The sequence below is a fragment of the Oryctolagus cuniculus genome, chromosome 1 (genome assembly GCF_051225735.1).
Source record: "Oryctolagus cuniculus isolate XC-2025 breed Fujian yellow rabbit chromosome 1, ASM5122573v1, whole genome shotgun sequence".
Classification (NCBI taxonomy): domain Eukaryota; kingdom Metazoa; phylum Chordata; class Mammalia; order Lagomorpha; family Leporidae; genus Oryctolagus; species Oryctolagus cuniculus.
The window spans coordinates 59,019,242-59,044,490 of record NC_142867.1 but is presented as its reverse complement, the minus strand read 5'-3'; the positions used below and the strand labels follow the sequence as shown (position 1 = coordinate 59,044,490).

Below are 25,249 nucleotides of genomic sequence, written 5' to 3'. Positions count from 1 at the left end.
GTAATCAATTTTCTAACTTTTATGTATTTTTTAATTTTCACATACAGAGACGATATGAAGTGTTTGACTCTCTGTGTGTGGCTTATTTCAGTTAATACAATGATTACCAGTTCATTCCATTTCACTGCGAACATTAGGGTTTCATTCTTTTTTATGACTGAATAACATTGTGTTGTGTATAAATATCACATTTTTTTATATATTCAACTATCAATGAATACTAAGATTGATTCGATATTTCTTGTGGTCTTGTCTGCTTCTTACAGTTCTACCAGTTTTTGCTTCATGTATTCGGAGGGTGTGCTATCAGGAGCATAAACATAGAATTTTTTATACTCTTGATGAATTTACCCCTCAATTCTAATGAAATAACTTTCTTTGATTTCATTGTTCTGACCTGTGCTTTGTCTGATATTAATATAGCCACTCCAGATTTCTTTTTCTAGTGTTAGTGTGGCATATCTTTTTTATTCTTCTAATATATTTTTATCTTTGCATTTGTAGTAAATTTCTTGTGAACAACATATGGTTTGGTGTTGCTATTTATTGAATCAGATAATTTTGCCTTTATTTGGAGGTTTATATCATTTAAATTTAATCTATCAAAATGGTTTAGTTTAAATATATCATCTTACTACAAGTGTTTACTTTCTATTAGATTTCCCTTTTTTGATCTTGTTCTCTTTTTCTTTTTGTCCTGCATTCTTTGGATTAATTAGGCATTTTTAAGTACCCAGTTTATCTCCTCTCTTGGCTTACTAGCTATAACTCCTTGTTCTGTTATTTATTTATTTATTTAAATTTATTGCATGCATCTTTACCTTACCAGTGCTAACTTGTAGTGATATTATGTCTCTTGTACTACTTATACTCATGGAACCTTGTGACAGTTTAGTCTTATATCTTTCCAGTGAATAACCCTAATAAAATAAGAATTTCTCTTTCTCAACATCAATTTTGCTGCCCCTAGAGGTACTCTCAGTGGTCCTGCTTGGGTTTCTTAGCCTTCCCTGACAACACTGATGGATCCATGAGTTTTTTCAGTCTCAATTCCTGCAGTTGTGTTTTCAGAACCTCATGGAATTGGTAAGGAGTTCACCAAGAGAACACAAAAAGAGGAATGCAGAAGTGCGCTGGTCAGACAAAAAAACTACAGCTGTTGTAGGCCACCGCAGGCAGACAGATCACAGAGTTTACGGACTGGCAGGTAGGGAACTCACACATGCTTGCTGTGAATTCCCAATATGCCTCTCCAACAAGGCTGAACTTGGCCACACAAAGCAGGAGCAAATGAAGCATTTCTTAGTGTGGCATCTTCCTTCCCCTTGTACCCTCCAGGGCCCTCAACCGCCAGTGACACTTCTGCATTTCTGATTCCTGTCAAACTGAAAAAGAAGCCAAATATGCCACCACCTCTTTGTATTTTACTTTTATCAGCATCCTAGAAAAATATTTACTAAGAACCTTAGCACTTCTGTGTAAGTCAGATTTCTCAGCTTTGGCACCAGTTGATATTTGGGACCAGATAGTTATTTGTAGTGAACAAGTCCCCTGTGAACTGTAGGTGCTTTGCAGCATCCCTGGGCTCTACCCACTAGATGTCAGTTACACAACCCTCTCCCCATTTGTGACAATCAAAAGTTGATCCAGAGAGTGTCAGATGTCTTCCCAGGGAGCAAAATGGCTCCTGTTTGAGAACCACTGGTTTAAAGGAATGTTGACAGACATCAAGTCAGCATCAGCTGATGAGGAGAAAGCAGAGTTTGCATCGGTACCCAGAATTCCTGTTCCATATCCCAGAAGCTCATCCCCCTCAAGGGATGGTGTTTCTTGTTCACTGCAGATTCAGCTACGACAGCCACAGCAAATGTTAGAGGAGTAAGTGAATGAATGAGTAAATGAATAGGTGGATGAATGGATGAATGAAAAGAAAAAGTCTGTACAATTATTCATTGTGTTACTAAGGAGAAAGGAATGATATGGATGGCTATAAAAAACAAGAAAAGGGAGTATTTTAACTGTTGGACATAAAAAAGTCTATGTTGGAATTTTATGTCATTTTACTTTTATAACTTAGAAAATGTTTTAAAAAGTTATTTTTAAAGTACCAGCAAATCAAACCAAGCATTTTTTCTTTGATAACTATTTGTCCAATTTGCTAATTTCGAAAGTACAAATGTGGACTTTAGCCTTGATTCACATTCTGAATATACCCCCAAGCCCAGGGTTTGATTTTGTTTTATCTCATATGACACACATATTTGTGAGTGGGGTTTATGTTGGGGGAAGTCTGTCTAGTTAGCACTTGAGTACTCTGACAGGTTACATTTAATTACACGCATCAGCCTTGGGGCCAGCGACTGTTCTATAAGCCTTTTCACATCTCAGACCTTACAAAGTGTGTGCACCAGGTGGTCCCCAGAAATACTTGTTGAAAGAATTGATCAGGAGGTTCCATAGGTATGATTTGGGTTACTTCTCTAATAACTTTGTCTAACCAAGATTTGCTGAGAGGATGAGGTGAGAGGGGAGAGCAAGGACCAGTGTAAAACTGTCTCGGGGAAGAACAGGAATTGGTGGTCCAGGGAAGAAGGAAGAAGCAAGTGCATGGGCTATGGGCCAGCTGTTACCAGCTTGCTGGTAGTCACCAGCACAAAGCCGGGTCAGATCCTGGCTGTTCACTGACAGCCGCTGCTCCCATCACAGGGAACCCAGCACCACAGCAATCTAAGACCGGCTGGGTGTGTGTGTGATGCCCCCACTGCCGTAGAAGTCTGCCTCCCCGACCCCTGCCCTCTCCCCAGAGGGAAAGGCACAGCCACCTGGGACATGGGATTCAGGGCCTCAGGAGCCAGAAAAGCCTGGCTTGCAAGATGAAGTCATTTATTTACAGGAGGCAAGCAATGCGCGAAGGCGAAGGCACAGTGCCATCCATCTGCCTTAGTGACCAAACAGAACCCTTCCCCTCACCCTTCCGTGGAAGCAATCAAGGCAGAGGGGTTGGCTGAGGTGACCTTCCAGAGCAGAATCTGTGCTTCTAAAAATAGAAGCATCCTTGGAGAAGGGAGAGGGGAGGGGAGGGGAGGCTGTGGGTGTGGAGGCAGGAACCTGACTCCCCAGAGCATTATCAGTGTGACACTGTATTAATTAGACCTTGGCACCGGCTCAGTAACCTCAGGTATCTCTCAGAAATTGAAACTAAATCAACGGCTTTGCTTTTTCTTCTTCTTCTTTTTTTTTTTTTTTTTTTTTTTTTTCCCTCTCCTTTCTGGTAACACTCTCCCTGGCTAAGGGAGAAAAAGAGAGTTGTGTCTTCTGACCTATTTGAATGGCTGCACAGTGCCTGGGGAGATGCCTTCTCCAGCAGAGGGCAATGCGGGCTCCTTAGGGGCTCCTAGGAGGACTGAGCTGCAGCAAGCGGGGCTCTGGGGGCAGGCAGCAGGGGTGCCTGGGTCTGCGCCTCTGCTCTCCTCTGCCTGTATGCAAGCTGTATGCAACCGAGTGGGCGCCTGGGTGTGTCCAGTGCTGCAGGTGTGTGGGGTCCTGGGCTGCATTCTGAAGATCTTGCAGTGTCCCATCAGGAGCCATGGGAGGACCAGGTGTTTCTGGGGTCTGGGGGAACTGGGTGCTGGTCTATACAGGTTGTGTGTGACCAGCTTGTGTGTAGTGCTCTGCAGTGCCGGGATCGTGGGCTCTGGGGTAGGCAGGGGTTGTTGGAAATGCTGTGGCCAACTTGAGGGGAGGGCACAGGAAGGTGCCTGAGGCAGTGTGGGTACCTGCTTGGAACATGGCACCATGCCCCGTGGGACTGCAAGCAAAGCGTGTCAGAGCTGTGCCCGCCGCTCTGCACCTCACCACCAGGGTCTTCTGAGCGGCAGCTTTGTCCTGGGGGCCCTTCTGTGGCCTGAGGTAGAACATGAGTGGAGCCACACCCGAGGCTGTCCAGGCTGTGGAGGTGGCTCCTCTGGGGCCTGTGTTCCGGACTCCAGGGACCTGTGTGAGGCTGGGCTAGGCTGCCTGTGACTGCTGGCAGAGGCTCTGGAGCCCTCGGAGTTTTTTGATCTGAAGATGGGCTCTGCCTCCTTAGGAAGACGGGGTTATTCCTCTCCATGTAACTGCTATGAGGAAGAGACCCCAGGAGTGCTTGTGCGGAGCAAACCGAGCGGCGTGGCCTTTCCCTGTGCTGCCCTGCAGCCGAGCCCGCCGCCTGCTGGGCTGCACTTTCTAATACTTTAGTCTGTGCTCTCTCAACAGGACAATGTGGATCTTGGAGAGTTGATGTTCTCCCTCTGCTATCTTCCCACGGCCGGCAGGCTGACCATCACCATTATAAAAGCACGGAATTTAAAGGCAATGGACATAACAGGAGCATCAGGTAGGACACTCTCAAATCCAGTCTTCCTCATCCAGTTCTAATGTGGTACCTGAACAAGTTTCTAGTACAGTAATTAGCTCTGGAACCAAACTTCTTGGGTTTAATCCCAGCCCCACCACTAATAGCTGTGTGACTTTGGGAAAGTCACTTAACTTCTCTGGGCTCCAGATTCCATCTGTAAAATGAAGGTATAATAATATCTGACTTATTGGGTTGTTGTAAGAATAAGTGCACTAGCATATATAAAACCTCAAGAACATGACCTGATACGTTTTAAACGCTACAACTATTAGATTTTATCATTCTCCCTTGGGTCTTCATAACTGAATGGACCTAATAGTTTGCACCTGCTGACATAACTGATCTAATTGGATCTTTCTTCAGAAATCACCATCCCAGGGTTATTGAAGATTGAAAACAACCCTGTCTCCTAATACAGTTTGGTTTTTCCAGGGAATTAAGCATGCACACTCAAATTCCAACTGAAGCCTAAAAATGCCTCAATATGCAGTTTCTATTATACAGATTCACAAACTGCCTCTGCAGGGGCTCTCCAAATGTGGCCACAAAATACCCAAGACACACTGACTCACAGCCACTGAAATCAAACAGCATCAGATACAATATATTCTGCATCCTGTACCCCCGTGTTTTCTAAGCAGAAAAAAAAATAAAAACAGCCACAATATGCTCTTCCTCCACTTCACCCCACCCCATCCCTCCCATCCCTGGCCTTCTGAGTCCCTTCTTGACTGTGCATAGCAGTCAGGGCATGCACGGTCATGGAAGTGAAGAGGACACATGGAGAGGAGGCTAGTGAGGTGCTGGTGGGCCCAGGAGAGCCCCATCTGCCATCACCGCAGCGTCACCCCTCCGGCAATTCTGTGTCCTTCCTCTCCTTGACATACGGAACTGCCTCTCTCTTTGCAACCTAACTGCCGACTATTCCAAGGGCTGCAGGTCCCTGTACTCAGGAAATCGACCCCAGACATGTTCCCCAGGAATTCAGAAATTCCAGAAAGGCAGGTCAAATTCCAGAAATTCCAGAAAGGTCTTTACTCAAAGACCCGAATCTTTTGGAAGGTGCTCGAAGGTGACTCGGAGCTGGGGGGCTTGGGACCTGTTTCACATGCCCTGGAAGCACCTGGGCAGCTCTCCTCCTATCACAGTCGGGCGGGTCTTGAATGCTAGCTGGAATGTCGGCTCATTTGGGAACAGATGTTTTCTCACTATTTTTAAACTTCATGCATTTTGAGGAGACAGTGTCCTGGGCTTTTCTTGAGTGAATGACTTAATTATCACAACTCTAGTCACTGCCTGGCTATCATCTTAATTAAAATCCTTGGATTCCAGTCCACAGGCAGGGAGAGGTGTTCTGCATCCCCCAGCCCATGAACGCCCACAGTGACATCACTGCAGCCTGGATCCCCATTTATCCTCACAGTCCCCCCGCTTCTTGTGGTCTGCACAGATCCCTACGTGAAGGTCTCACTGATGTGTGACGGCAGACGGTTGAAGAAGAGGAAAACATCGACGAAAAGGAACACACTGAATCCAGTTTACAACGAAGCCATAGTCTTTGATGTCCCTCCTGAAAACATTGACCAAATCCACTTGTCCATAGCGGTCATGGACTACGACCGGTGAGATACCTGCAACTCTTTCTCAGTGCAAGGCCACTGTTCCCCGGGCAGGGAGGGCCAGTGGGCGCAGCCGTAGATTGTTGGCTGGTATCCCAGGCTGCCACAGGCAGTGAGTGAACCAGCAATGCATGGACAGCAGATGGACAAGGAGTCACCGTATTCCAAACAGGCCATAAAGCCAGACTCCCTGGCTGCCTCACAGCTCTCTCATTCTTTCCTCCCCCTTTGTTTCTTTCCCTCCTGTGTCCTCATTCCCACCTCTTCCCTCTCTGAATAGCTTCTGGAATCTTGGCTTAAAGAATGGTGGCCCCACAGGTCTTATCTGCTGTCAGGCAACACTGAGTACCCTTCAGGGGAAAGATCCCACTCCACGTAGCAGAATGATTACTTTAGCCAGACCATCAGCCTTCCTAAATACATAACTTCAATCTTTGTTGTTCCTTCTCACAACATATTTAACAAAGATCATTTCCATCCACTTAAGTCTGAAAGCAAACACAGAAATGTTCTCTTGAAAATGCTAGAGCCAGGGTGGGTGACAGCATACATTAAAATGTGTAAGATGCTCGACTTTTTAATTAATACAGCACTGAAGGGATATTTATAGCCTGCATTGTAGCCAATTGTGTGTTTAAAGGACAGATTAGAAAAACAGTTATTTTAATATGCAAAGGAAGTACCAACAGGGAATTATACATGTTAAACCAGTCATTAAACTGAAATGCAAAGCCTCTTTTTAATTGGAAACCTCCCACGTGGTCTGGGCATGATGATAAAAAAATCATTGTGATTCTTAATATAATCTTATAAACATTATTTATAGCTAAACATTTTCCCACGTAACTCTGAAATGTCAGTAGGCAGCCTCGGTGACCTGAGTGTTCTTCCCAGCAGATGTCTGCATGAAGCATGACCATTGTCCAGCCCGGCTGCCCATGGGTGTGAAAGCCCATGCTGGGCAGTAGACCTTGTCCCATCTCTGGCAGACACACAACACCAATAATGTCAGACCCCATGAGGGGACGTTGCCCACCAATTGCAGTAGCTAAGCCAGCATTTTCCAAACTATTGCCAAGTCTCCTGCATTAACAAATCTGATTATGTGAGCTCTGCCTCAATTCAATTCTCAGTAAACTCATGAATCTGGCCTGACAACTCCATGGCAGAATCCATGGGATTCTGCATGCATCTGAGTCTAAAGAGCATAGACTCAGATATCCTTCTCCCACCTCCCCTCCACTGCCTCCTCATGACTTCCCCACACACAAATACAGGAATAATTACTTATCTTTGTAGGAAGAAAAAAGAGAGAAAGTATGTGCACTTGGATCCCAGAGTTCATTGATGGGACCTATCATTTCCATGCTTTAATTCCCATCATATGCAAAGGATTTTAACAAAAACTGCCAAGGTAAAAAAAAAAAAAAAATGGCCCAGGGTGCTGACCTATCCAGGGAAAGCTTTAGAAAGGCTAATAGTGTTAAGGTTAAGTATCATTCTACACTTGGGAAATCAAGTCGGGTCACAGAAGCAGTGCTGGCCTTGGAAAGAAAGGCCAGTGGTATTTTTAGTGAGACTAGAAGCAGGAAGAGCCAGGAGACTCCCCTCCTCGGACCCATGACTGCCAGACATGGAACTACTCCCTCACCAGTCCTTGGTTGGCTCTTGTGGAAAGTTAAGCAGCCGTTATTAGAGGAATGCCTCTCAGGTGGCTTCCTTCTCATGACATGGTTTTGGAGGCCAACCTAGTTCCAGAACGAGGTTAGAATCTTCAGCAAGCATCAGGGAATTCTTTGAACATGGGATTGATTCTTGGAAACAAGCTAACCCTTGTCGGTGTTAAGAAAGTACAATATTGGCTCCCAAATCGTATTGGCTGTTAAGCTTGGCCTGTAGTTTTAAATTAAGCAGTAAAAACCAAACACCACTTCCCCAGTTCCGCTGTCATTTTCATTGAGAAGCTGTTGCTCTTAGGTACCCAAATTTTAAGCAAAAACTATTGTGGACCATTTTCACAGTGTAGGTCACAATGAGATCATCGGCGTGTGTCAAGTAGGCAACAAGGCTGAGAGACTGGGCAGAGACCACTGGAGTGAAATGCTGTCCTATCCTCGGAAGCCCATCGCGCACTGGCATTCTCTCATGGAGGTAAGACACTACCCCCACTGTACGGAGGGGAAATGACTCCCTGGTGAAGCGTGAGGACACCAGGGTCTGTGTTCATAGACAGGTTTCCCTGGTGGCATCTCCTGTGGTTGAGAGGACTTTCACCCTGAGGTAACATCTATGCTCCCACCAAACTGATGGCTTTGAACATTGATCAAGGACTTCCCCTTGCTTAGATTGTCCTCCTAAGAGATCAGTATTCTCCCATTCCATGGTGTGGTTTTGAGTAGGCATTTGGCATGCATCTACAGGATCTGAGTGAGTGCGGAGTTTCGGAGCATCATATTCGTGGCTTGAGCCTGACTTTGGAAATAGCTCAAGGCTGGAAAAGCAGAGCCTGGATTGTAGGACTGTCTGACAATAACCTGTGATTTCAGGCAAGATGGCAGGCGGGTTCAGCTCCATGTTAACACACACACACACACACACACACACACAATAATAGCAGAAGAAACGAAAATTTATCTCTCCCTTATTTACAAAAGATCCTCCAAAAGGCAATGTAGGATATTATAGTAGCTGGCTGTCTGAGCAACAGAGACCTAGATTTCTCTCTTTCTTCTTTTCTGTGCCAGTGTGGTTTTTTTCCCTTGAAGTCACCTCATTGTGCAGTATGGCTGCTAGGCTCCAACCATCACATATCTTCCAGGCCATAAAAAAAAAAGGTAGAAATAGCAACAATCAAAAGACCACACACCCCCTTATTAAGTATTCTTTTAGAAGTCTCATGCAACACTGCTACTTCAGTCACAGAACTCAGTCACATGGATATGTCTAATTTCAAAGAGAAGGTAAGAAATGAATTATTTTGTTGGGTGACGATGTGCAAAACTAAAAAAGTGAAACAACAAAAAAGGTTATGTTTGCTAGAAAGGAGAATGGATGCCTGGAGGCAACTGGCCATCATTCTGCCACTTACCCCACCACTCATTGTCTTGCTTCCCATCACACAGTTCTCATTAATTCTTTCCCCACTAATCTTACTCATCAACTTACTCTCTTATTTACTGATTCATTCTCTCTGTCACTCCCTTGCCCACAAAGGAACGACACTGCTCCCAGCTGATCAGTCTTCAGTAGACTTTATTTTAACAGGATAGAAAAAGAAACCCTTGAGCAAGGGGAGCTCCGAAAGAAAGGGGAAGCTCCCGTCCCATATCACAAACAGCTTATATAGTATAACATTGCAGAAGCATGTAAGCAAGCTTAGTCCATGCTACAGTCCATGCAGCGGCACTCCAATCGGGTGCCTGATCACGCACAGTCCATGCACTCCTTGTCCAACCATAAAGGTGATCACGCGCCTTCATCCAATCAAGCTCCTGGTCATGTAGCAGGCAACTCCTGTGCTAACAACAAGCTTCCACCTGGTGTTTTCTCAGCCTTGGTTAGTGGGAAAAGAAGCACGGGAAGCCCCAAGGCCATAGTTGTTTTGACTCTAGCCTCGGGTTATGAAACGGTCCCGATATCACAGCTCAACAGAAACCATAAACATCCACACAGCAGTAACTATTGCAAACAGTCAGCAAGCTAAGCCTTAGCATGTGGGCCCATGGCCAGCCAAGGGTCCCCACACTCTCAAAAATAATTTACACACAATCAGTAACATTTCTGAGGGTCGAGTGCCATAATAGGTACAAAAATGTAAGCGCGTGTGAAAGCATCCCTTCCCTGTACAACTTAGCACGAGAGAGACAGAAGTTGGCACATACACCTGTCACTAAGTGCACAGTCGTAAGCACCGTCATCCATACAGAGTGCTACCGGAGCCTGACAGAGACAGTGTCTGTTGTGTTGAGAGGAGCTTGTCTGTGAAGCCTTGCTCCCTCCTGCCCACGGTGAGTACCGAGAACTGAGCCTCCAGGATTGGGAATGTCAGAAAACAGGCAGCAGTTATTGACTGAGGGTGTGTAGGTTCCAGGCAGAGAACATTCCTCTGTTATCCCAGTGCAGGAAGCTCTGCTCTCTGATGGGAACATCCGAGAGGCCAAGACCAGAATCCCTCTCCTGGTGTCGGGATTCCTCTGCCATCAGCGTCCCCTTAGTTGAAGGAAGTAAACACACAGGGCAGATGCCTGAAGATGAGGCAACATCTCCTTTGTTGGAGATGGTGCCAGAGAAAGATACTGGCATCAGGGCCTCTGGGTAAATTCAAGAAGAGCCCAGAGTCCCCTAATTTTCGGATCCCTAAGGTTATCTCTACCCTGGGCCATAGATCTAAGACTCTTTCTTTCCTGGACTCAAAATTAATCCCTAAGGGAGGCCCATTGGACCCACGAGGCACTTGAAAAGCAGCTGGGGAACTGATACTAACTGAACTGTGCTCACTTCTTTAGCTCCTGTAGAATTCTCACAGGAGTCCATCTATAGGCTCATTAAACTGTCCAGGCCTGTCACTAGCGATGGCAGTTAGAGCAGTTGTAACAAACTTTCTGCACCCATGTAACTTTAATTCTTATTTGTAATGGAGAGTGTCAAAGAGTATCAAAGCTCTGTGCTTCTCAGGAAGCAGAAAATGGAAGAGGAATAGGATGATATGGGTAAAGAAGGAAAGAAACGAGCGAGTCAAGGGGGCAAGGTGGAAGGGAACATCATTATATTGTAATTGTAGCTCTGAACTACAGTGCCCCTGTTCTCTGTATGAATATTATATTCACATGAAAAATATAAAGTATCAGGAAAAAAAAGGATGAGATGTTAATGCAGGACTGAGAGACGAACCCAGATTCGTGCACAAGCAGTTCTTTCCAGTGACCTTGGCAGAGGAGTGAGCCTTGGCTGGGTGCTGTACGCCGGGTCCTCTGCAGCTGTGTGTACAAGTGTTGCACAAAGGAGAGCATAGAAACCTTGTATATGTCTATTACAATACCACATTTTCCCCATTTATCTGTACAATTGTGTATCAGTTTAACAGTTGATGGAAAGGAAAGTATGGCAGGCAGGCTTGGACCATTCCTTCTGTGGTGAGGCTAAAGCACTGTGGGACTTTGGTCACCTGGGAGATATTCCTTAAACTTTGAGAACCCAGCTTTTTGCAAAATTGTGATCAGCAGTTACAATAGTGAGAAATAAATGTCCTTAGGGTTACACCACTGAAACTTGGGAGTCATTTGTGCAAAAGGTGGAATTGCTTCACCTAACACAATGGTCATCTCTCAACTGTTGCAACAGAACTCAGAAACGAAGTGCCTGTGCCTGCTGTTGGAAAGGCAGAGCAGGGGAGGCGACCTTCCCTGTGGCTTCACATCTCTGAAGAACACGTGCAGTGCTCCAGAGCCACCACAAGAGAGGAAGTGATGCTTGTCCTTTAAAACTGTTGGCACCGGACAGGATGAAGTGCAGGATTGGAGAGGCTAGCCTTGCTTGCCTGGCCCAGTAAGGATGGAGGAGGTGGTGGGCAGTGTGGTCAGAGACCCCTACTTTGCAGTTGGAGAGACCTCGATTCAGGCTGCTGTGCTGCCATTGTCTACTCCTGTGTTTTTCTCCTTTAGGTCTCCCATCAGTCAAGAGGTCATAACAGCACCTGCATCATACAGTGCCTGTGAGGGTTGAACAGTCCGATCTGTGTGGGAATCAGCCCCGTGCTGGCTCATAGTACATGCTCAGGAAAGTCCTCAGTGACAGCTGCTATGATGCATGTCCCACATCCTGAGGTGTGGCCCACGAGACTGTGTCACACAAAGAAATATCATCAGTAACATTGTCGTGGAAAATAAGCGAAAGGCCAGGAAGCTCGCATGCCTGCACTTCAGTGAGCCATTGTCTCAGCTTTGGGGAAGGGGTCATTAAGATCCCTGCACATGGATGCACACCATGGTTAAATTCTGTGCCTTCTTTTCTTTGGCCTTGAAGATAAGCTGCTCTTATACTCTCTAAGAACCTTTCAAATTTCTGCTTGAAAGCAGTTAACTCCCAGGCCTGTGTGTGTGTGTGCGTGTGTGTGTGTGTGTGTCTAAAACTCTGGGAAAGAATAAATATGGGGGAGTTGGGATTCAGCGTGAGGGGAACCTGGCTTGGCAGAAGCGCTTCAGTCCTGGGGACTGAGGGAGCAGGTAAGGACTAGACCTTGAGGGCTGCAGAGACCTGGCAACCTGCTTGGGGCTGCATCCAGTATACCCTGACCTTGCCAGGGCAGGTGGCAGATGGAGTCTTCAAAGCCAATGAGTTCAAAAATCCGTTTCTCTCTCAGGGATTCTGGATGGCTTCACTGCACACTCAAAGGTCAGCCAATGCTTCTCCCGTTACTCTCCACGGTGTCAAAGGCTTGTGAAGCTGCGTGAGCTCCCCCAGAGCAGGCTGCTGGGACTGGGGATAAGAGCATCCCCTCTGTGGCCCTTAGGAGATGACAGAGCCTCATAAGCTCCCTTACCACAGCCCCTCCCTCAGATAGCCAGGAGGAGATGGGGATGGCCTGGCCGTATCATGGTATCCTTCCTGTCTTCGGGAAGGTCAAGCCAGCTGACATCATGAGCCTGGGGAGAATCACAGGACATAGTTCCAGGTTTCCTCCACTGCCTTGTGTAGAGCTCTGTATAGCTTTTGCATTATGAGTGGTAAACTTGGTTTGAAGCAAAAGACCAGATACAGACTCTATTTGGTTAAATCAAATTTTACTTTTATAAGGAGGAGAAAGAGAATCTAATCAGAGTATATAGTAAAGATCAGCAATATTGTCCTGATTGACAAAAGTGCAAGATTCTAACCCCAAAGTCCCTATACCAGCGGTGTTCAATTGAGGATAAATCTTCCTTTCTCCACGCTTAGCCTTTGTAAATCTGTATACTTAAGGCTAAAAAGCTGCCTCGGGATTTCTGGCTGCTGGGATCAGCTCGCTAACCCCTCAGCTGCTGCCCCTCTTCCATTCAGGGTTATAAAATCCCCAGCATGGCAACGGGCAGTTATGGTCCAGGCCATTCCTGGCCTGAACAGGGTCCTCCTTTTCACCTCGGCTTCCATAAGAGTATAGACTTCAAACTTTAAGATTAAAGCAAACAGCAGTCACCCAGACTTATCTTGGGATTATACCAGCAGCCCCTTTAAGGCATCTCTAGGTCTCATCCATTAAGTGCCTGGAAGAGCCCACCTGGAGTCTTTGAGGTCCACCCATTCCCAGGAAAATGCATTCTATTGGCCAGGTTGACTTAGGTGTCCACTCCTGACCCAGTTTGCCTTAGGTCCATGGTCCTGGAAATGTGACCTGGTACCCACTCCCTCAGGAGTGTTGGGAATAGGCTCCTTAAAAGGGTCCTTACAGGACAGGAAAATAGACTGACATGAACACAGCTGCTTTCCAGAAGATTTTGAAATGAAGGAGTGAGAAGGTTTAGCACTCTGGATAGGTTGTATTCACAACAAATTTAGGAAATCAGAGTGATTCTCCAGGACTCACAGGAGCTATAGGAGACTTGGGGCCATTACAGCCACCCTACTCTCTTCTTGCCTATAGATGTACATGGTCATTGCTTCCTTGTTTGTCCAGCTTGTATTGGCCGTGGGGCCACATTTATCTTCAGCTGCCCCACTAAATCCAACTGAACTTGGATATTTCAAGCCTGAGAGGTGAAACTAGAAACTCTCCTCCTCCTCACTCCCTATCTGTTCTGCCATCTGAGAGAAACTTTGTATTGTATATGATTCCTTGTCATATAGGACTTAGGTTCACATCTCCAGTTTCCTCTCAACAGGTACAGGAAGCATTTGGAATGCGTAAGTGTCTCTTTTCTCTCAACAAGACCTGGCTTTAAGGCTCTTTTTTCATGGGGCATTGGCTGTTCATTGAGCAACGTCATTTTTTCTGCTCTCAGCTTGCAGGAATATGTGGTATTAATTCAAAGTGTGGGACAACATGTTTACAGACAATAAAAATGCTAACTCTGCTACATAGGTATTAAATAAGTATCTGATAAATGAATGAGACGTATAATTGGACAACTTGGGTCCGTTTATCCAGAATTCCCCCATGTGGTAGAGTCCAAAATAGAATTCAGTTCAGGTAAGATGTAAAAGGTATTAGGAATAAATCTGCTGTAGGCTGTTAAATGGGGATAGCTTTTATTAAGTCCCAAACTTTGATTGCCTATTCTCCGTTTAGGAAAATGACATAAAAGAGGTCATATCCTCCTTTGGTTCCTGTGAACTGCCAGGTGCCAGCAATGACTTTGCATTTTGAGTATAACTGAGAAATGTTTAGAATAACCGAGACTCCTACATAAAGCATGATGGCCCCCCTCCAGCTGATAAAGGTCCCCAGGTCCTGGCATATTTCAGTATCGCCCTTCAGAACAGAGGGGGAGGACACAGAGCTGCCAATGGTGGGAGGCAGACTGCTGCACCCCAAGTGAAAACTGATTAGGAAGTGACAGGACATTGGCCCTCAACCTGGCTTTTCTCACCAAGAAGATATTTTACAGTAGTTTTACATAGGGTAATGATTTGTTCCACCTATCTGTGAAGATAAGGAAGGGGAAAATATTTGGAAAGGATTTTTTCCAACTACTTGGCTTTGAGATTTTATTTTTACCAAAAACAAAATATTTTTAATGGTGGATTTAGCATGCCGGTATCCAAAAACGTCAGTTGGTCTGCCGAATGTAAAAATGTGTGAGATGTTTGGGATCTTAAAAACTTACTAAGAAAGCCATTAGAATCTGTGCCAATTGATTTAGGTGGCCAGAATGCAGTGTGGACAAGCCAGCAGGGCTAGAGTTAATGGGGCGTTGTGTTTCCAGCTGGCGGGGGGTGTGGCCAGCAAAGAAGGCCAAAAACATTCACTTCCCCAGCAGGTCTTCTTTCTAGTATTGAATTATCTGTACCAAAAAAATGAAGGACGCTAACATTTTCTCATCTTTAGCTGGGTTACAAAACCAGCAAGTCTATAGAGATAGTAATCACACAAACACGGGAGCACTTAGGGTAAACACTCGGAGTATACATGATAGCAATGTGGTGGGAAATAACATTTCTGCCTGCACAGAAAGTCAACTGCATCTTGACCCTCCTCTTACTCACAAATGACCTTGCTCCAGGAGTGGCGCCCTGGAGCGTCCCTGCTGCACACTTGAATGGTTGTTAACAAGGATAGTGGATGTCAATGTGCTTGAGCCTTCAGTTCTCTCCATCTCCAGGAATGGTATTCAAAGGTGACCACTAGCACAATGGGCTGATTCTTTCCCCAGAGATGAAAGGAACCAGAGTGGTTGATGCCATTCTCTGAAAGGACCACACCCTCTCCTGGTAGTCCCCTACCTGGTATAAAAGGCCTGGGGTAAAGGTAGAACATCCTGAGAAAGGACAGCCAGGAAGGCGTCTACTCCTGGGAATGAGTCTTTGAAGAGAGGCTTCTGTCAAATGCCGCCTCCCAAAGATTAGCAGAACAACCTGTTGAGACAAAGCTGAATTTATTGCTTTCCCTAGTAATGGAAGGGCAAGGCAAGGTCTGATCTTGAGATTTTGAAGCATGGGTTAAGGTGGATCTTTTTTTTTTAAATATTTATTTTATTTATTTGAAAGACAGAGTTTACAGAGAGAGGTAGAGACAGAGAGAGAGGTCTTCCATCCACTGGTTCACTCCCCAGATGGCTGCAATGGCAGGAGCTGCGCCAATCTGAAGCCAGGAGCCAGGAGCTTCTTCCAGGTCTCCCATGTGGGTGAAGGAGTCCAAGGACTTGGGCCATCTTCTACTGCTTTCCCAGGCCATAGCAGAGAGCTGGATCGGAAGAGGAGCAGCCAGGACTAGAACCGACACCCATATGGGTTGCCAGCACTGCAAGCCAGGGCTTTAACCTGCTGCGCCACAGCGCCAGCCCCTAAGGAGAATCTTTTAATGCAGTAGGGGATGAGGTGGGGAAGTGGGGAGCTTCGAGGGCACTGGGCAAAGATCATGATACAATAGTTTAAGAGGTCACAGCAAGATGAGGATTTTGATCCTGGAATTCTCTTTCTAAGAAGTAGTTGATGGACTTTATTTCTTGGAAATCCCTAAAATGAACAAAAATACTATTTGCAAGTTTTACCTTTCATGCAAAAGTTTCTAGGAGTAGTAAAGACATGTTAATGAAGACAATAGAACAGTAAAGTCAAGTAAATGTAGTGTCTACTTTGTCGATAAATTATGTTGAAGTAGATGAGAACAAAGAGCAGGAGAGCTCACCAAGGTTCCTACCTCGTTCTGTACTCACACACCGATAGTGTGAACATTTATGAGATGCCTCCCCAGCATCAGCCCTCCTTTCTGATCGCCCTGATTTCTGACTGGTGATTCTAGGGACCTAGATTCATCCATGGCTCCACTGATGTACATATATCCTGGTCCCAGACTAAACTATACTGCATAAACTGATTTGAGGTGTTATAAAACATTTGCTGTGAATGCTTGTTGGATGTAAACCAAGAAATAAATACTCTAGGTCCAGTAGAGTATTGCTTCTTTAGAGGTGCCAGGCTTAAGTTGAGACCAACTCTATAGAAAGATTAAAAAAAAAAAAAATCCCTAGTCATGTGGTTGAACTACTGGCTCAAGCCTCTCCTGAATATAGTTTTACCTCTGGCCTTTATGAGTATGTAGCATATAAATGCACCTTATTATGTAAGCAATATTAGATGGGATTTCTGTTACCTAAAACAAAAAAAAATATCTTCTATGGGATGCAGGCAGACACCCTCCCTGCTCCAGGTGATGTTCCCTTAGTGCGAAGAGAACCATTCCCAAAGCTGCCAAGAGAGGTATTTTTCTGTCTTGCCCAGTACAGTATATCTGGTACTTAACAAGTGCAAGGCACATGGTACACTCTCAGCAAAGTTTTCCTAATGAAACAAATTATTTTTTATCTTTTTTTTAACTTTTATTTAATGAATATAAATTTCCAAAGTACAGCTTATGGATACAATGGCTTCCCCCCCTATAACTTCCCTCCCACCCGCAACCCTCCCCTTTCCCGCTCCCTCTCCCCTTCCATTCACATCAAGATTCATTTTCAATTCTCTTTATATACAGAAGATCAGTTTCGCATATATTAAGTAAAGATTTCAACAGTTTGCACCCACATAGAAACACAGAGTGAAAAATACTGTTTGAGTACTAGTTATAGCATTAAATCACAATGTACAGCACATTGAGGACAGAGATCCTACATGAGGAGTGAGTACACAGTGACTCCTGTTGTTGACTTAACAAATTGACACTCTTGTTGATGGCATCAGTAATCACCCTAGGCTCTTGTCATGAGCTGCCAAGGCTATGGAAGCCTTTTGAATTCACCGACTCTGATCATATTTAGACAAGGTCGTAGTCAGAGTGGAAGTTCTCTCCTCCCTTCAGAGAAAGGTACCTCCTTCTTTGATGACCTGTGCTTTCCACTGGGATCTCACTTGCAGAGATCTTTCATTTAGTTTTTTGTTGTTGTTGTTGTTGTTTGGTTTTTTTTGTTTTTTTTTGTTTTGTTTTGTTTTGTTTTGTTTTGTTTTGTTTTGCCAGAGTGTCTTGGCTTTCCATGCCTGAAATACTCTCATGGGCTTTTCAGCCAGATCCGCATGCCTTTAGGGCTGATTCTGAGGCCAGAGTGCTGTTTAGGACATCTGCCATTCTATGAGTCTGCTGTGTATCTCGCTTCCCATGTTAGATCTTCTCTCCCTTTTTTATTCTATCAGTTAGTAATGGCAGACACTAGTCTTGTGAAACAAATTATTGATATCCAGTTATTTAGCTTGCATGTTGAAACAATCATGGGCAAGAGACACCTAGTTCTCATGAAACATTAAATATTGCATAGAGTTAAGGGAAAACTTTTCCTTTTGTACTTAGATGTTACTTTCCAGGAAGGAACTCAAATCCTATACGGAGTTGAAGCTCTGTAATTTTTATTTCTCTCTTGAGCTGATAAGACTCCATTCCTCACATGTGAAGAAAGTCATGTAGCTACTTTCCCATCAGTGTTTCCCATGATGTACTGAGATTCCTTCATTAACAATAAAAGCCCATACACTTTTAACTAGTTTTTAGTAATTAACTTTTTATTACTGTGTTATTTCTTTAGGTTTTAAATAAAGCTCAAGTATATATTTAAAGTTTGCAGTAAGTAATAGTAGAATGACACCCTTTCTCCCATCTTAAGTAAAATTCAGGGCATGAAATGTGATGGTACCAGTTGTTGAAATGCCTTAAAGAAAGGGAGCTTCCTAAAAAGCAAGGGGAATTTTATAAGTCAATGAATAATCACATGAAACTTTCAGATGCAAGTATACTTCAGAGAGTTGTACTCAGAAAAAGAATCATTTATGAATGAGGCGAGAAAGCCACAGGGTGATTTATTCACTCCAAAGCTAAGAAGTTGAATAGTGCATACTTAGATACTTTACATACCGACAGTAAATATTCAGACTGACAAAATTTACTAGTGAACAGCCATAAAGCCGCTCAAGAAAATACATCCCATCCAAAGGGATTAAGATTAACTGTAAGTTTTAAAATGTAAACATTCTGGATTTTCCATTCTATTATTAATGCTTCATGAAGGAGGCATGGTGGTATGGATCCAAATAAATTCACATCATCCGTTTGTGCATTTTGCTGGACCTGATGTTCATTCTCCTACTGCAATGGTCTGAATATTTGCATCTCTCTAAAAACTCATATTGCAACCTAATCCCCCATGTGATATTAAGAGTTGGGAAATGGGGGCTGGTGCTGTGGCACAGCGGGTTAAAGCCCCAGCCTGCAGCGCTGGCATCCTATCTGGGCACCCGTTAAGTCCTGGCTTTTCAACTCCTGATCCACCTCTCTGCTAATGCGCCTGGGAAAGCAGCAGAGTCCTTGGGACCCCTGCACCCATGTGGAGACCCAGAGGAAGCTCCTGGCTCCTAGCTTTGGATCAACTCAGCTCAGGCCATTGCAGCCATTTGGGGAATGAACCAGTGGATGGATGACCTCTCTCTGTCTCTATCTCTTTCTGTAACTCTGTCTTTCAAATAAATAAAACAAATCTTAAAAAAAGAGCCAAGAAACAGGTCTTGAAGGGCTTTGCCCTAATGAATAGGACCATGCCCTTTTAAAAGACACCAGCTGGCATGCCTTTGCCTCTCCCACCATGCACCATGTGTGGGTGCAGCAAGAAATTGCCACGTATGAGGGGAGAGTGGGTCCTTACCAGACACCAACTCTGCTGGTGCCTTGGTTTTAGATTACCCAGCCTCCAGAACTGTAAGCAATAAATTCCTGTTCTTTATAAGTTACCCAGTGTAACATATTTTGTTATAGCAGCCCTTAAGACAGACTCCTTGTTGATGAGAGTCAGGATCCTATCAAGAAATTTAAGGCTATGATGGAGCAGCAACACAAACTCACTAGGGCAAGACAGGGATTTTCATGGCTGCAGAGGGTCCCACAGAATCCACTAATAAAATATCAAAGCCAGGCATCCGGAGCTCCCATCCTAGCCCTGGCAGCTTCTCAACAGGGACTTTAGTGGGGCCTTCAGTGGTAACGATGCACTCTAATGAAGAAACCAGGACCCAGGCATGGATTAGGATGGGCTTCTGGCTTTAGAGAGGGTGATGGTAGAAACCTTCATGGAAAACATTAAGGATCAAGGTTGTCCGGCAGCCTGGATCAACCAGATGGAGAAGGTGAAAGGTGTGGGAGTTTGAGTCACTTTAACATACAAGGTCCAGGTCCAGAATGAGTTGACAACCAAGGCTCCTTGGCTATGGAAGATTGTATCACAGGACCCCCATGCTCGGTAGGGCGGACAGAGGGCATTTCTGCCCCTCCACTCAGAGCCTGCAGGATGACATCAATAAGGGATTCATGGGAAAGTGCTTGGGGAGATAGAACTGGATCTTTTAATTCCATTTTTAATTTTGTGTCCCTTTTGCACACAGAGTTGCACATGCCCACTCCCAGGATTAGGACAAATGGCTCTTATCCTACTACATGTAATGTGATATTTCCATTGCCCTTTAAGTATAGAACCATGCATCATGTCATTCTGGGCTTCCCTAGAACTAAATCTTATGTAAGGAATGAGAATGCAGAGAAATAAACAGTAACTGAGAGAACCCTTGCACTCCGGATAACAAAGGGGAACTCCCGGCTACTGCCATCAGTGACTTGACTTCAGTGCAGGCAGAATCTAAGCTATCAACACAGTGCACCATCAGCGCCAGCCCTTCTGCTTCTCCCACATGTCCGTGGGCATCAACCAGTTAATAACAAAGGCCTTGAGAAAGCTGTTCTTTTTTAAAAAAGGAGAAATCACTTTTAGCTCCAGTTGCTGCTACCAGAGGAGATGCTTGAAAGCAAGAGGGGGAATAATAGGGAAGAAAGGGACTTTTGAATCACGTGGGAGTCCTCAAGGACTACTCAGCCCAGGAGATGCCGCTCTTAAGACTTCAAGCCAGTAATTCTCTACAGCCTCCAAGCACAGATGTGGCTTCCTTCACTGTCTTTACAGATATTACATGAACTCATGGGGGCCCAGGAGACAGCCATTCTTTCTGAGTATGGACTGCCTCGGTAGCAAGAACTAGGGACAAGAATTAATAGCAGTAGATCTGGGGAAATGGTGCTGAGCCCAGTTGTGACTGAGGGAGACGGTCTCTGAGCATAAAAAGTCCCTGAGCAATTGCAGGCAGGACAGACTGCTCCGTGACTTGACAAGCAGGTGCAAAGACCAGAAGAGGACTCCATGAGCCAGAGTAGTGAGAAAACACAGCTGGTCCAGGGTCAAGGCTTCACCCACTCCCATCCTGCCGAGAGAGGAGGGCGAGTGAATGGCTGAGCCCCTCGACCACCACCTCCCCCTCTCTACTCAGAGAACATCAGGTGCCTCTGATTTGAAGGCTTTGTACTGCTGAGTGGAACATGCTTGCTGAACAGCTATTGAGTGGCGTGAGATGGGAGGTTGTTATATTAGGCTCCTTTCATGTGGCTGAAGAAGCTAAAGAAAGAGCAGGTTTGGAAGAGAGAGAAGTGTTGGAACAGCAGCCAGCCTTGGGAAAGGAATTTGGTAGCACTGTGGGGAGGGGAGTTACAGTATCTTCAATAGGATTGAAATGGGTTTGCATTTAGATTGTAAAATGAGAGTTTACTGAGTTTACTGAGTCTGACCCCTGACTGGAGGATCTGTGATGGTCCTACTTGATCCTAGATCATGTCTAATCTGCTTATCTGTTTATGTGCACATATATGTGTATATGTACAAATTTAGATTCATTCAAGCAAATTTAAGCAAGCACAAAAAGGCTTTTTCTTAAGAGAGAGTGTTTATTGGGGGAAACACAACAGACTGGAGGGAAGGTGCAAAGAAGGAAAAAGAGGGAGAAAGAGCGTAAGAGAGAGATCAAGAGTGAGAGAGAGGGAGAGGGAGAAAGATCAGGAGACAGAAAGAGAGCCATGTGTTCAGGAACAGGTCCTCTTAAAACTTTGTCGAGGTGGGCAGGAAAGTAGGAGCAGTGAATCCCATTAGGATGGGGGTGGAGCTGACACCGGTGGTTGGGCCATGTGGTCACCTGGCTTCCAGCAATGGCGGTGGGGGCTAGAGCCTAGGATGGTGTAGATCACACCATAGATAAGACTACTTAAAAGCTTAAATTAATTGTTGAATACAGTGGTATCTCAGGTTTCTTTTTTTTTTTCTTTTTCTTTCTTTCTTTCTTTTTTTTTTTTTTTTTTTTTTGGCTGAACTCTTTTCTGAACTCAAAGCTAATTTGAAACTGAATGTGTGAAACAGGTAACTGCAGGAGCTGCTATGATTGAAGCAGATGAAAATGGAGGAGAATGAAATCATCTAACAAAGTGTGCTCCAGTTAAGCTTCCTGGTAGACCATCCCAGCTGTGCTGTTTTACCAGTGTCTAAGTGAATGCCAGCTCTGCCACTCAGAACTGCTGCATTTGACCAAATTACCTAATCTCTCAGAGGATCAGTTTCCCCTTCCACAAAATGGGGAATTTTAAACACCTGCTTTGATCAATGCATAATATAACACATCCAAAAACATCTCGCATAGGAGTTGGCCAGGAAAGATGCTCAACAAGTGCTTGTTTCCTTTTTGCAGCCAATTAAAATCTTGGAAAAATGTAACTCCACCCATGCTTTTCAGCAGCTGATTGGTGGTGATGCTATTGGCTGGCTCCATACAGACAACTTTCCTGGGGCTAATCTAGGCCTCTCATGTCTCTGGTTTTTAGAATGTTGGATGTTTCGCAAAGACTTTAAGAATGTAAGGTGTTGCACAGTATTCCAGTAAGTTCCCAAGTATACATGCAGTAGTATCAAATGTTCTTGGCAGTGACTCACAGTAAGAAATACATTTTATGTCATGACATGGATCACTATCCACCAGGTGAAAAACAAGTCATATATATTTTCAGAGGGCCAAGGTAATTTTGATCGAGTATGGGCGTATGAAGAAGGAGATGCAGAATTGTAACTGATATAGACATTTTTAGGGCCAGAGTGCTTTTTGTCTTAAACTTTTGTAAACAAAGTATTTATTTGATTACTTGAAAAGCAGAGTTACACACACACAAAGTTAGAGAGAAAGAGAATCATCCATCTGCTGGTTTGCTCCCAAAAGTCCACAATAGTCAGGGCTGAGCCCAGCTAAAGACAAAGGCCAGGAATTCCATATTGATCTCCCACATAATTGGCCAGAACTCAAGTATTCCAACTAACATCTGTTGCTTCCCAAGCACGTTAGCAGGGAGCTGGAGTGGAAGCAAAGTATCCAGCACTCAAACCAGCCCTCTGATAAGGGATACAAGCAACCCAAGTGGCAGCTTAACCCCCTGTGCCGCAACACGCATGCCCAGAATGCTTTTTCTCTGAAGGACCAGAATTCTCGGCTTTCCGTCACACACGTTCACCAGGCAGCAACACCAGTCCTTGGTGCTGGCTTTTCTGCACGAAGGGCTGACGCTGGAGTTTGTGCTGCCACACTTGCATGAGCACAAATCATTTATTTTTACTACAAATATTTAACCTTCTGGTTTGAAGCTATGCTTAGCCTTACTATGCTAAGCAGCACAGGCACCAACTGTGTGTTTATATTTAAAGAAGAGTGTTGTGTGAAGCTGCAGAAGGAGGTACGAGGCGACCCTAGATGCAGGTGTGTGTCACTGCTGTGAAAGAGTTTCCTCAGGCAAGAGACTGCACTTGACTCCACTCCTGGGGACATGAGGGGTTGAGGGCAGCTACCATGCTATGTGTTGCAGATACAGGGTGAGGACAAAGCACCTGCCTTCAAGGAGTCTGGTGGGGGAGTCTGACAGTACATGGTCCTGGTATCATATTGTAAAATATATAATTGCCATTTTCAAAATTTGTATAGAAGCATAGGTGAGAGAGTTCCCAGTCCCCCAGAGGAAAGAGACTGATGACCAGAGATGCACATTGACCCTCCGTGAGCAGGCTTCCAGCAATGAGCAAGCAAGCATCATCCCATTGAGCAAGGAGGAAGAGGACTGGTGAGAAGAAAAATCAGTGTGCTCCAACGTATGCATGTGTAAAGGAGGGAGCCCAGTGCCTGGGACACCAAGGAACTCAGATGGCTGAAACACAGCGTACCCTGGGGTGCTGATGAGGCCAGAAAGGGAGGAGAGGACTTGTTGAGCTCTGATAAGGAGTTTGGGATTTCTGCTAAGGCAGTGAGGGGAACTCAGCTACTTTTAAGAAGAGCTGCAGCCTGTTCAAACTGATGCTTTAAATTAAGTGACCACGCTGACCATCTGGAGAAGAATGGGTGTAGGGGCGGAGGGAGCAGCTGCCATGGCTATGATGAGCTAGAAGGCAGAAGCAGCTGCAGTGGTTGCGGTGCACCGTGTTCCGTCCTGGAGGGGCAGAAGTAGAGGGAATGGACTGGAAAGAATGGCCAGGGTTTATGAGCTGAAATCAAGTGAGCAGTCAGAGAGAGGGAGGAGTTTGGGATAATAGCCAGGCCTCCATGTTGACCAGATGGAAGGTCCTGCTGTTTACTGGGCTACAGAATGGTGGATAAGGGACAGGGGGTTTCTCCTAAGTATTGAGGGGCTGACAGAGAGAGGTGAGATTCAGTGTGTCCCAAGAGCATTAGAACTTGATAAAACGTGCCAATTACTCATTACTTTCTAAAAGATGCTCTCTAACACGTACTAAGTTCACAGCTAAGCTACTTAGATTTTAACTATCCCCCCATACACCACACATGCATAGCTCTTACCTTTTATTCTTTTCTTAGCTAACAACCAGTCAGATTCTCTTCTGGGCCTATGGTCACAAGACTATGAAAATTCCTCTGCCCCTAATCTGTGACACAAGGCTAATTAGCCTGAATTTTGGGGCCCAGATCGCCTGAGGAACAGCTTGTCGGGAAGCATGGAGCCTCGCTGACAAAAACGTGCCTGAATCAAGGGAGGCTGTGGCTTCCCCACGTGGCCCAGGTATCTGAGTGAGAGGGCTCCAGATGGAGCCTCTGTTCAGATGGATGGGGCCTTTGCCTCTGAGCCCCTCCGCACCAGAGCAAGTGTCAGTGAGAGACGTGGGACAGATGGGGCTGTCCTGAGAACAGCAGCTACACAGTGACCATCAGACAGACCACAGAACAGGCCAGGGCAAGCTGGAGGCCCAGCAAAATCCAGCCACATCAAGTTGGAATTAAACAACAGTATTTTTAAATCCCTCCCTGTGCACTGCTCGGCTGGGCTGACTGCCCCGAGTGTTTGTGTCTCTGTGCCCTGGAGGAGAGCAGTTTCAGTGGGGTGATGGTATCTGGTGGCTTCCTGACTGGAAAGAGAGAGGGAGCAGGGAATTGCAGAGTGAGAAGCTCGAGTTAGTGAATATGGGTCACTCTAGGAAGTTGACAGGGAAGGCAAGACCTAGGCCAGTACCTAGAAAAGGATTGTGGGAGAAGAATTTTACTTTGCAGAAGCAAGAAATGTGAGCACTTCAATAGGCTGAGGAAAGGCTGATGGGGAAGGAAAGGCTGAAGACACAGGAGAGAGAGAATAATTGGTGTGTGGACGTTGACTGGAGCCACGTGGCCCAGCTCTTCTCAGAGCCCGCAGCAGTCCCACCGTGGTACCATTGTACCTCCA

At 45.2% G+C, this 25,249-nt stretch overlaps 1 protein-coding gene across 7 annotated transcripts in view; it reads left to right on the top strand.

The window, feature by feature from the left end:
- SYT9 (synaptotagmin 9) overlaps positions 1-25,249 on the top strand; it is a 219,527-nt gene that overhangs the window by 167,651 nt on the left and 26,627 nt on the right. For 2 of the 7 annotated variants that reach the window (XM_089311193.1, XM_051823583.3), the window contains exons 4-7: positions 4,255-4,375; positions 5,847-6,018; positions 8,037-8,166; positions 11,676-14,095. In XM_089311193.1, coding sequence (XP_089167319.1) covers positions 4,255-4,375; positions 5,847-6,018; positions 8,037-8,166; positions 11,676-11,729 — 477 coding nt within the window. In that variant the 3' untranslated portion in view covers positions 11,730-14,095. Of the gene's footprint in view, positions 1-4,254; positions 4,376-5,846; positions 6,019-8,036; positions 8,167-11,675; positions 14,096-21,880; positions 22,439-25,249 lie in introns of those variants that run through there. The other 5 variants (XR_016218765.1, XM_089311191.1, XM_089311186.1 and 2 more) reach the window with 5 other exon arrangements.